The sequence below is a fragment of the Pan paniscus genome, chromosome 13, assembly GCF_029289425.2.
Source record: "Pan paniscus chromosome 13, NHGRI_mPanPan1-v2.0_pri, whole genome shotgun sequence".
Taxonomy (NCBI): Eukaryota; Metazoa; Chordata; class Mammalia; order Primates; family Hominidae; genus Pan; species Pan paniscus.
In genome coordinates, this window is record NC_073262.2 from 48,056,079 (window position 1) to 48,069,131 (window position 13,053).

Sequence of the window (13,053 nt, forward strand, 5' to 3'; positions counted from 1 at the left end):
GAAACCCTGTCTCTACTAAAAATACAAAAGTTAGCCAGGCATGGTGGCATGTGCCTGTAATCCCAGCTACTCAGGAGCCTGAGGCAGGAGAATCGCTTGAACCCCGGAGGCAGAGGTTGCAGTGAGCTGAGATCACACTATTGCACTCCAGCTTGGGTGACACAGTGAGACTCTGTCTCAAAAAAAAAAAAAAAAAAAAAAATGAAAGAAAGAAAGAAGGGGAGATGAGGACACAGACACACACAGAGGGAAAGAAGGCCATATGAGGACACAGAGAGAAGACAGCCATCTGCATACAAAGAAGAGAGGCCTCAGAAGGGATCAAACCTGCCAGCACCTTGATCTTGGACTTCCAGCCTCTAGAACTCTGAGACAATCATTTCTGTTGTTTAAGCCACTCAGTCTGTGGTGTTTGTTACTGCTGCCCTAGTGCCTAATACAGGCATGGCTCCAGGGGGTGAGAAGATCCCATGTCTCCCCTCCGGCCATGAGTAAGAATGGCCTAGCCCTGCAGTAGGGACAGAACCACACTGAGAAGGCACTGAAGATGAGCTGCTCCTCAAAGCCAGGCTCCATGAGGCCAGGGGCTGCACTGCTTGGTCTCTAAGGACGAACTCCCAAGGGCACGACCCTGACTTTCCTCTTTCACTTTCCTCCCCTTAAGTCACTCCAGCTTTTAGTGGTATGCTCTGTGCACACCTGCACAGCCTGCTGTGGATCTGGGGAGGAAGAGTCAAGAGTGGGAGAGGGAAGGGAGCCTGTTTCCCACCTCTTCCTGCAGGTGTCTGTGAGGGGAGCAGCACCAGGGGGGCTGCACTGGGTGCTGGGCGGGGGGTGGACACTCGGTGACACCTTGCACCCCTGAGGCTCAGGCAGGGCTCCCCACCAGGGGCAGGGAGCTCCCTGGATGTTTTCAGGGTGGGGAGGGTTGAGACACTCCTGGGTTCAGTCTCCCAACAGGCAGAGTAAGTGAAGCCGAGGTCATCAGCACAGCATGGTATCCAAAATAAAAAGAAGGCTTAGTTTTAATTAATATTTCTGCAACCAGAAGTCTAGAAAGAATCAACCTTAATCTTAGCATTATGTAAGTTTCCTATCATTTCAAAAAATAAAACTCAGCCTTGAATTGCCCCATGGAGGATGGGCTCGGTATCTTCTTTGCGTCCCAGGACCCTGAAGGTCCGACTGGCTCCAGCCTCTCCCTTTTCCAAGAGCCCAAAGCCAGGATGTGGCAGGAACTATGAAGGAGCCACGGCACCTTTCCCTTTCTCCCCTGGCCTCCCAAAGCCTAGCCTGTTCTGACTAAATGATCACCCTCTACTCAAAAGAATCATCCCTGGATTCCTGTCCCCAGCTAAATAGACCAGAACACCTCCTCCTTCCTCCACATGAGGGGCAGAGAGTGACCCTCTGGCCACCCAGTTTTCCTGACCACAGCAGCCCATGGCCACCTTCCTCGTTTTTCTTCACACCCATAGGGTGACCACCACAGGCCTTCACTTCTTCAATCAAAACCATTACCGATCCTCTCTCAACATATCCCAAAATTAACTCAAAATGGGTCAAAGACCTAATGTAAAAACTAACACTAAAAAAATCTTAGGAGAAAACATAGGGATAAATCTTCATGATTTGTATTTGACCCTGGACTCTTAGATATGACACAAGCAAAGAAAGGAAAATAGATAAGTTGGACTTCTTCAAAATGAAAGCTTTTTGGGCCTCAAAGGACACCATCAAGCAGATGAAAAGACAATCCACAGAATGAGAAAAAAATTTAAGATCACCTATTAGGTACTTGTATCCAGAATATATAAAGAAGTCTTACAACTCGACAATGAAAAGACAACCCAATGAAAACACAGGCAGAGCATTTAAATAGACATCCCTCCAAAGAAGACGTGCAAATGGCCAAGAAGCATATGAAAAGGGGATCAACATCATTAGCCATTGGGAGATGCAGATGCAAATCACATTGAGACTTCAAACCCACTAGGGTAGCTATAATAACAAAGACAGACAATCACGTGTGTAGGGAAGGATGTGGAGGAACTGGAGTCCTCATACATTGCTAGTGGGAATGTAAAATCATACAGCCGCTTTGGAAAACAGTTTGGTGGTTCCTCAAACAGTTAAACATAGAGTTATCATATGACACAGCAATTCTGCTGCTAGGTAGATACCCAGGGGAAATGAAAACATATGCCCACACAAACACTTGTACATGGGTGTTCATAGCTGTGTTATTCATAATAGGCAAAAAGTGGAAAAAACCCAAATGTCCACCAACTGATGACGAGATAAACATTCCAGATAATGGAATGTTTTTCTGCAATAAAAAGACATGGAGCACTGACACGTGCTACAACATAGATGAACCTTGAAAACATGATGCTAAGTGAAAGAAACCAGCCACAAAAGACCACGTATTATATGGTTCCATTTATGCAAAAAGTCAGAATAGGCAAATCCATAGAGACAGAAATTAGTTGTTGCCCAGGGCTGGGGGGAAATGGGAGTGATTGCTCATGAGGGGTTTCTTTTAGGGGTGGTGAAAAAGTTCTAAAATTGTGGCAATCATTAATATACTCTGAATATATTACAGTCAAGTCGTACACTTAAAATAGGTAAATAACATGGTATGTGAATTATGTCTCAACAGAGTTCTTACCAGAAACAAAACAAAACATGCCCGGTCCACTGCATTTTCTTTCTCCAGTAGAAGCCACACTACTCATCCCTCTGCCCCATTGCTAGAGCTGCAAAATAGCCTCATCCTCTGAGCCTGCTTTCCATGGTCTCCCTGGAACCCGGTCCAGATTTGGAAGGGGCATGAGAGGAGAGCTGCACCCACCTTCTGCTTGGTAGTACACCTCGCCGGCAAAATGGGCAATGCCAAATCTGGCATCGTGGATGTTCTTGGGCTGTAGGAAGGCCTTGTTGTTGGCGTGGACGCTGTTCAGTTTTTGCAGCATGGTGAGATCTGTCCCCTGGAAGAACCCAGACATCCTGTGGGCTGAGGTCCCAGAGTCCAGCCATGGGGAGGTGAGGCTCAGGGACTTCCTCATGGAGGCAAAGAGATCTGGGCTCAGAATGATTGAGGGCCTCTGTACAGACAGGAAACTCATGCCCAGGGGTCAGTGACTTGTTGCAGGGAGTGAGGGCTGAGCTGGGAGCAGAGGCCGGGTCTGCCGCCCTCCACCACCAGCTCTTCTTCTCCACCCTCTGAACTACTGTCTGAGGACCCCAGCAGTCAGAGAAGTGGGCCTTGGAGAGGAGGGTCTGTCTGGTTAGGCTGAGGCTCTTCTGCTTATTCCTGGCAGAGGTTTTAGTGACTCTCAGAACAAGTGGCCCACCCAAATGGAGTTTCCCAGCCTCCAAGAGGAGACCCATAGCAGGGCCTCCACCAGAAGGTCGGCAGGCCCGAACACACACCTGCGGGAAGCGGCTTTCTTCGTCCAAGAGGGAGATGATGCTCATGGGCTTGAGGGCCAGCAGGTCCAGGGTGGGCCGATTGTCGGTGTAGTGGATATAGTCCCAGGAGATGTTCTCCGAGCGGTACTCCTCTTGCTCCATGGTGAACACGTGCTGCACAAAGAACTGCTGCAGGTGCTCGTTGGCGAAGTTGATGCAGAGCTGCTCGAAGCTGTGGAGGCAAGGTCACTGCCCAGGGGTGGAGTGGGGCCAGCTGAGTCCCCGCTGCAGCAGGCTGGAGCCATAGGATCACCAGCCATCTGCACACAGCTGCATACAGATATGCCCACAGATGCACACCTCGTGTACACAGAGATGCACACTCAGTCCTGCACACTCTCTCTCCTCTGTCTGCCTCCATCACCGTCACCTTCTCCACCCCACGGCAAAAAGACAAAGAAACGAGGAGGCTCAGCATATCATCAAGTCCTCGCCTTCAGCTTCTCACAGCCCCCTGCCGGGTCCTCTGCCAGGCCTGCCCACCTGACACTGAAACAATTCTTGTGGTCTGAGTGCACACCAGCAGCCCTACCTGTGAGCCTTGGTATTGAGACAAGCTTCCAGAGACCCAGCATTGACTGCTGGGCCCCTCTGCATCAACCAGGCATATGCCCTACTGCCCCTGTTCCCAGAACTCCAACCGGCACTTCCTCCTGCATTCCCTGCCTTGGGAAATGGCCCCTCCACCTACCACCCCCGGCTCAAGTCAGAAACCGAGGAGTTTCTGTCTCTGTCCCTCCTCTCCAGTTCCCATCAGTTGCCAAAGTCTGGCCCATGCTGTCTCCAATACCTGTCCCTCCCAGGGCCAGACGCCAATGATCCGAATCACACTTGAGCTCTCTATGCCTTAGAGAGTGCATTGGGCTAAGTTCTGCCAGCCCTGCCTCTCCCACCTGACTGCAGTGAGCAGGCCCCTGCCCTGCACCCCCGGCTGGCCCTGGGAGGGCTGAGATCCCAGCGTGCTTGCATGTGGAATGGCTTGTGTCTTGACAATCCTGGCTGTCCAAGGGGGGCCCTTCTAAATCACTCTCAGATCAGACAGGCCTTGGGCAGGGGCATGCAAGGTCAGGCTAGCCCCCTGGCTCCTCAGACAGGGCCCAGAGGAGCTCTGCTTCCTGGAGCCAGCGGTCCAGTCTCTGTCCCATCAAGCCCTTTCAGTGAGCTGGCTCAGGTAAGGTAAATTGCAAAGCTAGTGTTGTCAGCCTGCTTGTACCAGTCTTCATGGGACTCCTCTTGCTGGTGATAGTGCCCCTGAGCATCACCTGGCCTGGCCTGGCTCCGTTGCCTGGTCCCCTCACCACCTTTGTCTATCCGACCCCCAGCCTTCATCACAGTCATAGCTTGCAGCTATTTTCTGACCTGCCTCCTGGTTACAGCTCTCCAGCTTCTAGTCTGGGGTGCCAGAACACTGGGACACCAGGTCAGAGGAGTCCTGCTGTGCCTTACCCCACAAACTAAAAAGTCAGGGATGGTCTGCAAATGCTTCTAGCTTCCCCCACTACCTAAAATGATAAACCAGCCAGATGCAGATGAATCCATGTTATTGATTTCTGTTTCAACCCTGACCTCGTGTGATAATCCGCTCTGGCTCATGAGGACAGCAGGTGGCCCAAGAGGGGTGACAAATGCCGGGGCCTCAGCGCGGCTCTCAGGGACAGATTTTAGTTGTACGGCCTTCTCTAGATGGCAGGGGACAGCAGCCACCCCATGCAGAGCACACCGACCTGTTGGGACTCGCCAGGCCTGGGTGCAGGGTGACGGCTCCCCTCCAACTTGCCCCCTTCGAGAGGAGCTGCTTATCTTCTGTTTTCTGGAAGCAGTGGGGCTGGGATCTGAGATCTTCATACCTATTGTTCTCGAAATTTTCAAAGCCAAATATGTCCAGGAGGCCGATGGCCCTCCGCACATTTTTGGGGTCCTGGGCTGGTGGTGTGAAGATGGCGGCATTGATCTTCTTGACAATCCACAGGAAGAGGTGCCCATAGATGCCCTGGAGAGACACGGGGGTGGGAGATTCCTGGGCTTGGAGGCTCAGGAGGAGGTTACCTCCAAGTTCACCTGGAGAGGCCGAATGTCTTGGACCTACTGTGGATGTTATCCCTCCTTCAAAGGCAAGAAACCAGGGCCCAAGAGGCGGAGGAGTCCATGGTCACCAGGCAGGTGACTGGCAGAGTGGGGACCTGCCCAGGGCCCTCTGTTCCATCCTGCCCTCCACCGGCACAGCAAGAAGCAGAGCCGTGGTCAACAGATGGCCATGTAAGCCCTGCTCTCTCAGCTCTGTACCTTGACAAAGGCATCCCTCCGGTCAGCAGCCTGGGCAATGTTCAGGGGCCTGGTGACAAATTCCCCTCGGATGAGGATGGTGTGCTTGATCAGACAGTCCCGGAGCTCCTGGTGCTGCACCTGGGGAGGCAGGTGGGGGCTGCATCGCACCTGTGGAGCAGGGCCTGGCCCAGCACTCTGACCTGCTTCTGCCAAGTCTTGTTCCCTCTCGTGACCAAGCACCTATGCCCACCGGAGGGTGGGCGCTGCCCGAGGCCAGGGCCAGGGCCCTGGGAGCTGTTAGGGAAGGATTCTCCAGCTCGGTGGGTCAAGCCCTCAGTGGGTCTCCTGGGGGCTGAGAAAGGGGCTGGCTCCCCCAGGCTGGCCTTGGAAAACCAGGGTGAGGGAGGGATCTGAGGCCAGACCTCAGGCATGTCCTGACTGAAATCAGTCCCGCCTAAAGGCTGAGAGCCTAAAGGAGCAAGAGAGTGTGCTGGGCCAGCCCTCCACTGGAGCTGACAAAACCCAGAGTTTCTGAGTACCCTTGAACCAAAAGAAGAATGTTAATAGCAAAAGGTACCTAATGTGATTGCTTGCTTTATGTATTTATTTCTTGCTCCTGATTCTATTAATTTTCCACCAGAACTGTCAATGGGGGTGACGTGGGGTGCTGCCATGTCCCCATTGCAGAGGTAGCCCCTCACTCAGGGCCTGCAGCCCTTCCTTTAAGCCAAGCCTGCATTTGGACTGGGGAACAACCGGGAAGGCTAATGGGATGGGCCCCGGACTCACTGGCACATTCCACTCTCCCAGAATAGTGCATGCCCCGGAGAAGCCCTGCGGGGTGAGGGCACAGGGCAGGGCTGGTCTGATGGGTGGGTTGGGGTCCAAGTGGGGAGCCTAGGGACCTGACAGGGTGGAGGGCGAGGATACTGAAACAGGGCCACTGACAAGCAGGAGGAAATGGAGGGAAAGGGAGGGAACATTCATTAAAGCCAAACTGGCCATTCCGCTGCTCTGTTTGGCACTGCCCCACTCTGCGCCCACCCTCAGGCACCTGCAGTATACAGAAGGGAGGGGTTTGAGCCTAGGCCCTGGGAGAGGGGTGGGGGCCTGGGTAGGGTTATGAGAATCAGGTGTCAGGGGTCTGTCAGCCCAGGCCTCTGAGGCCCCCCACCAAAATGGAAGCTGTGGCCACAGCAGCCCTACCTCCAGTAACTTCATCACGGTGGGAAAGGCGGGCGTCTCCATCACGTCTGAGGCGTCCAGGTTCTCGAAGACCGAAGCTAGAGAGAGAAGCAGGAATCCTGAGTTGGAAAGCAGCCTGGAGCGATGGGAGCCAGGTCCCGACTGGCCCGGGCCCATGGCAGCCCCAGATCCACTCAGGAGGACAGCTGCCCCGGCGTGAGCCACGGCCTGTCCCAGTGTCCTCTCTTTGAGGGAGCCAACGGCCCCATGACCATGGGTCATTCACACCTTAGCTGTTGATGAACGTGGCAGACCACTTCCTCTTGAGGAGACCAGGGCCCTGGGTCGAAGGGAAGTTTAAAGAAAGGTGGGCTTATTTGGAGGGAGAAGTCTGACTTGGGAAACACAGCAGACACTGGCACTGGAGAGATGAGCCATCAGGCCCCTCAGTCCATGCTGCTGGGTGTGGAAACTCGGACATTTCGTTATTTATTCAGTCACAGGAAGCAAAGCACTAATGGAGCTCCAGCTGTAAGCCAGGCCTGGCTCTATTGCAACCGTCTCCTGACTGGCCTCCCAGCTTCCAGTTCCTCCTCTTCAACCAACGTCCAGCTTAGGACGTGCCAGGCTGGTGGGGGACGGGACCTTTGGGTGTCTTTGTTTTTGCTTTTTTTCTTTTTTAAACTGAAAAAAAATTGGAGATAAAATATACAGATAAAGAAGTGCATAAAACACAAAGCTGTGTTGTAAAGAATAAAGTCAGCACCACGTAACCACGCTAAAGCCAAATCTAGGCTCTGCCAGCACCCACAACCCTCCAAGGTCCTTGCGGGCTGAGACTGTGTCCCTCTCCTCCGGAGGTAAGCACCCTCCCAACTTCTAACTTCCTAGCTTTTTATTCCCTACATAGAGTCCCTAAACAGCATTTAATGTGCCTGCTTTTAAATGTTATGTTAGTGGGCCAGGCGCAGTGGCTTGTGTCTGTAATCCCAGCACTTTGGGAGGCTGAAGCAGAAGGATCACCTGAGGTTGGGAGTTCGAGACCAGCCTGACCAATATGGTGAAACCCCATCTTTACTAAAAATACAAAATTAGCCAGGCTGTGGTGGCAGACCCCTGTAATCCCAGCTACTCAGGAGGCTGAGGTGGGAGAATCGCTTGAACCCGGGAGGTGGAGTTTGCAGTGAGTCGAGATCCCACCACTGCACTCCAGCCTGGACAACAAAGCAAGACCCTGTCTCAAAAACAAACAAACAAACAAATGTTATGTTAGTGGATCTGTCTGCGTTCTCTTGTGCCTGCTTCACTTCCTCAGCATCATGTTTCTGATGCTGTCCCAGGCCCCGCTGCCCACCTCCGGTTAGCACCCACCTTTCCCTGGCCGAAGTGTGCAGTCTGGCTGGTAGACGACAGATCAGCCCAGCTGCAGCTCGCCTGGAAGCAATGTTCTCACACGGCGTGAGATGGTGGCCCAAGCTTTTGTTTTCTATACGGACACCCCATTGCTCTAGAACAGTTTATGAAAAGTCTATCCCTTCCCATTGCTTTGAGAATGGTCTCTCCTTAGTTCTAGAACCAGCCCTAATCTCTTCAAATATTGCCTCTGCCCCTTTCTCTCTCCTTTCCTTTAGGACTCCGATGAAAGGTGTGCTCCCTCTGCCACGGTGTCCTCCCTGTCTCCACCTTCTCTCTGACATTTCCCGCCATTCCTCTCTCCATGCTGTACTCAGTTTCTCCTGACTTTCCCTCCAGCTCACATATTCCATCTCCTAGACAGGCACAGAATCCCTTAAACCATCCATTGGGTTCTTCCTTTTGTTTATTGTTTTTTTTTTTTTAATTTTAGAATGGAATTTCTATGTGGTTCGTTTATAAATCTATAATGTCTTTAAAGTTTCCCATTCGCGGTCTAAATTTTCAAGCTTGACTGCTTCTTTTCTTGAGCAAAATAAGCAGAACTTCTCTAGTCTGTGTCTAATAATTCCAACTTTGAAATCTTTGTGGATCGATTTCTACTATTTATTATTTCTGCCACTTCTTGTTCATGGTATCTCATTTCCTTGTTCCTATTTCTTCCTGGCTTCATGCTGGATGTTGTGTTTGAAAAACTACTCACAGGAATCATTTGTAATCTAACTTGCTGGTGCTTTCTTCCAGCGAGGACTGTCAGTAACTTCCGTTAGGTACTTGGGGGTGTTCACAGGTCAGGACAACTTAATCCCCAGACCGCCCCTTGCTCACAACCTGGTTTGCAAGTTCACAGGTGGATTTGTTTACTCTGGCTTACCTGAATCTTAAGGGGGAAGCCCTTTTGGGTCCCAGCTAAAAGTGAGAGATGATTGGCCGGTCTCCACCTGTGGAGAGCCTTAAGCTTTGACATTTTCCCCTTTGCCTCACGAGGCCTCCAAAATCACAGCTGAATTTTTTAGATATATTTTTCCAGGCCTGGGTTGGACCACAGGATCCTTCCTGTGAGAACCCCTAGAGATGCCTTCCTGCTCCTGTCCCCTTCCCTCTCCCTCCCCAAGGGTGCGGTTGGGGCAGAACCGGCATTACCCATGAACCCCACATTCCCCAGGTGGAGAATGGCAGCCAGCAGCTTGGTGACGTCCCAGCTTTCGGAGTCGGAGAACTGGAGGATCTTCATGGCCGAGCGGATGTGGGCGTAGTCCTTGGCGTCGTTGAGCCCCTCACAGGAAGTGCAGTTCCCCTGAGGGACAGGGCGCCTCAGTGAATGGGGCCATCCCCTGCCCCACCACCTCCCTCCTGGGACCAGCAAGGCTGAGACACTGCACTTCATAGGCAATGGGTGGACCACGTAGGGTCCACGCTCAGAAACTACACACAATTCTTTTCAGAGGCAGAATCATGACACAGTAGCCACAGCATGATCAGGCCTTGCCACCAGCACCAGCATTTGGCCACTGTGTGACCTTGGCCAAGTCACACTTCTCTGATCCTCTATTTGTCGTTCATCCCTACTCGAGCCTGCCTCGTCTCTCTGGGGGACACTGTGGGTTTGTTCCTTTAAGAAACACTTTCCATGGCTCGCCATGGGCCAGGCCCTGTGCTGTGCATCCAGGGGGGCAGGCAGGGAGCCAGTGACCGTGCCATGGCCATTTGCCTGTTACAGGTGCCCAGACCACAGGGGCCGGGGCCAGCCCTGTCGAGAGGTGGAGAAAGGCTTCTTGGAGGAGGTGCAGAGCTGGCCCCGCCACCTCTGAGGACAGAGGGCAGTTTAGGCAGAGGATGATGGGAGCAAGGCCACGAGGTGGGGAGGCAGGGACCGGGCTGCAGGGAGGCTGGGGTGGGTGTTGAGAAGGGAGAGGTCGGCAGAGGGGCAGATCTTGGAGGGACTTGGAAACCACGTGGAGGAGTTTGGACTTCTACCCTACAAGCCGCAGGGGTCACTGCAGCAGTGCCATCCAAAGCATGACACTACAGTGCAAACCTTCCTACAGGAAGAGTGCTTTGGCTGCAGGGTAGATGACAGATTAGAGGTCAAGACTGGCGATGGGGGACCCATGAAGTCTAGGCAGGGGCTGGTGAAGGCCTTGGAGCAGTGGACCCAGGAGAGAGGGTTGCATGGGAGAGATCCCAGAGGCAGAATGTTCTGGGTCCACTCTGTGGTCAATAAACCAGGAGGCGCAGTTCTCCTGAGGGTCAGGGTGCCTCAGCTAATGAGCGATGGCTGTGGTGCCGCCCTGTCCTAGGTGGCGGGTGCAGCTGGGAGCACAGGAAGGGTTTTGCTTTCCTGGGGCCCGGGGCTTACGTTTTAGGGGGCCTGCAAGGACAGACAATTGGAGTGAAATCAGGAGCAGGAGGCCTGTGGGCAACTCCCTGTGGCCCACTGAGCACCGGGAGCCTGTCATCCAGTGGGGACCAAAGGAAGATGAGGTCTGTGGGGAGGCCCCGGGTCCAGCCTGGGGCATGGGGTACATGTGACGGGGAAGCGGGAGGCACGCGGGCAAGGTGATTCCCAGCAGAGAGGGGCTGGCGAGGAGAGGGAAAGGGAACCAGCCCCGCCTCAGGGGCCCGGCCAGCGTTGGGCTTCTCTGCAGCTGTCGCGGAGGGTGGAGCGGCACCAGCTCTTTTTCCTCCCTTCCATTGGCTACTAGGAGGCGGCAGGTGGGCAGCTCACCATGGTCAGGTAGTGGTACTCGGAGGGCGTGCCCAGGCTCAGCAGCTGCTTGTCCTCAGCACTCACCCCCATGAGCATGCAGTAGAAGATATGGTAGTTCCGCTCCTCGGGGGCCTGGGAGGGAGGGAGGGCATTCCAGACAGATTCGTGAGCCATTCCCCTGAGGCCTCAGGGCCTCAGACTGCCTCTGCCCAGCCCAGCCCTGGCCTCCGCTCCACGTCTCTCAGCCAGGAGCAGCTCTGGCACTGACCCAGGGCCAGCCTGGCTTGGTTGCTGTCCCTGTCCCGGGCCTCCACGGCTGTCTCATCCCTGCCCTGAGAACTCCATTTCCCTGCATCTTGACTGCTCCTCGAAGCCCTGACACTGCTGTGCCCAAAGTCTCCAGGCCAGGAGTGATGGCACAGAGTCGGGGCTCTTTTATAGTCCCACAGTCTTCACAGGCACTTAGTGGCCCACGAGAGATCTGACAGCCACGGGGCTCCCTAGGCCTTTGGAATTTTTTTTTTTTCCGAGAGAAGGTCTTGCTCGGTCCCCCAAGCTAGAGTGCAGTGGTGCAATCTCGGCTCACTGTAGCCTCGAAGTCCTGGATTCAAGCCATCCTCCCACCTCAGCCTACCAAGTAGCTAAGATCACAGGCACACACCACCACGTCCGGCTAAGTTTTGTATTTTTTGTAGAGATGGGGTTTTGCCATGTTGCCTAGGGTGCCTTCTGTATTTTTTAAAACACTATTTATAAATGCATTCTCATAAAAATCAAACAATCTGAAGCATATGCAGTAGTGTTAAAAGATGGGAGTCTCAGTTGGGCTGTAATCCCAGCAGTTTTGGGAGGCTGAGGCGGGAAGATTACTTGAGCTCAGGAGTTTGAGAGCAGCCTGGGCAATATAGTGAGACCTCACCTCTACAAAAAATAAGAAAATTAGCTGGATGTGGTGGTAAACACCTCTAGTCTCAGCTACTCAAAAGGCTGAGGTGGGAGGATCCAAAACAACAGAACGAGAGCTCCTTTCCACCCTGCCTTCCCCTTTCTTAAATCCCCTCCTCCCCGCCCCAGAACCTAGACATTTTTTTAAAAAAAATTTACTTATAGTATATCTATAAATAGTTATCTCTTTTCTTTTTTTTGTTTCTTTTTTTTACACAAAACATATTAATGGTTCTGCTACTTCCTTTTTTTTCACCTAAACATCTCTTGGTGATCCTTTACATTGACATGGACAGACCGCCTCCTCTGTAGTATAGATATGCCGTAATTTTAAATTCTTTTCTCTTTTCTTGGGCAGGCCTTGTTTCTCACCTGCTTTAGAAATTTCCTGCCCATTTCAGGGTATCATTTTGGGTGACAAGTTCTATGAACTCAGCAATCACTATATCAAGAAATAGGAGCTTCTAGACAGGGCAGAGAGACTCTGCCATGTGCTGGCTCTGTGACCCTGGACAAGGGGCCGAACTTAACTGGACTCAGTTTTCTCATCTGTACAATAGGGATAAAGAGACCTACCTCTCATGGTTGTGAAGGTCAAATGAGATAAAACAGGAAAAGTATAGCACCAGGTCGGAGGGTCACTAAATGTGACCTTCCTTCTCAGCTTGTCACAGTGCGGAGGCATCTGTCCCTCTCACACAGCCACAGCCCCTCTGTTGGTGGCATTCTCCCCTCTGGACCCCTTCTGTGTGTGTGCACTCATTTGCACACATGCATGTGTTAGGTGTTATGCCATCATACGAGAGCACCCCCTTACACTCACACACACACACAGGTGCATTAATTCTGCTGTTGTGGGTGCCATGTGTTGGGATTCCTACCATTTGGGACTGGCTACATGATCGCCCAGTGCAAAAGGAAACCATGGGCCCTCTTGCTAAAAAGCTAGTAAGAATTTCAAGGTGGCAATAGCAGAGCATGAAACCAAGCATGGGGCCCCCTGAGCACAGGGCCTGGTGTGACAACACAGGCCACATGCCACTGTACTTCCTGGCCATGTG

The 13,053-nt window shown here is 52.7% G+C and overlaps 1 protein-coding gene across 2 annotated transcripts in view; it reads right to left on the bottom strand.

The window, feature by feature from the left end:
- MYO7B (myosin VIIB) overlaps positions 1-13,053 on the bottom strand; it is a 105,329-nt gene that overhangs the window by 50,120 nt on the left and 42,156 nt on the right. For both annotated transcript variants that reach the window (XM_055108564.2, XM_008953605.4), the window contains exons 8-14: positions 11,066-11,179; positions 9,481-9,634; positions 6,946-7,022; positions 5,758-5,877; positions 5,322-5,464; positions 3,436-3,646; positions 2,855-2,990 (exon numbers count right to left, since the gene is read on the bottom strand). In XM_055108564.2, the coding sequence (XP_054964539.1) occupies positions 2,855-2,990; positions 3,436-3,646; positions 5,322-5,464; positions 5,758-5,877; positions 6,946-7,022; positions 9,481-9,634; positions 11,066-11,179 (955 nt within the window). The remainder of the gene's footprint in view (positions 1-2,854; positions 2,991-3,435; positions 3,647-5,321; positions 5,465-5,757; positions 5,878-6,945; positions 7,023-9,480; positions 9,635-11,065; positions 11,180-13,053) is intronic.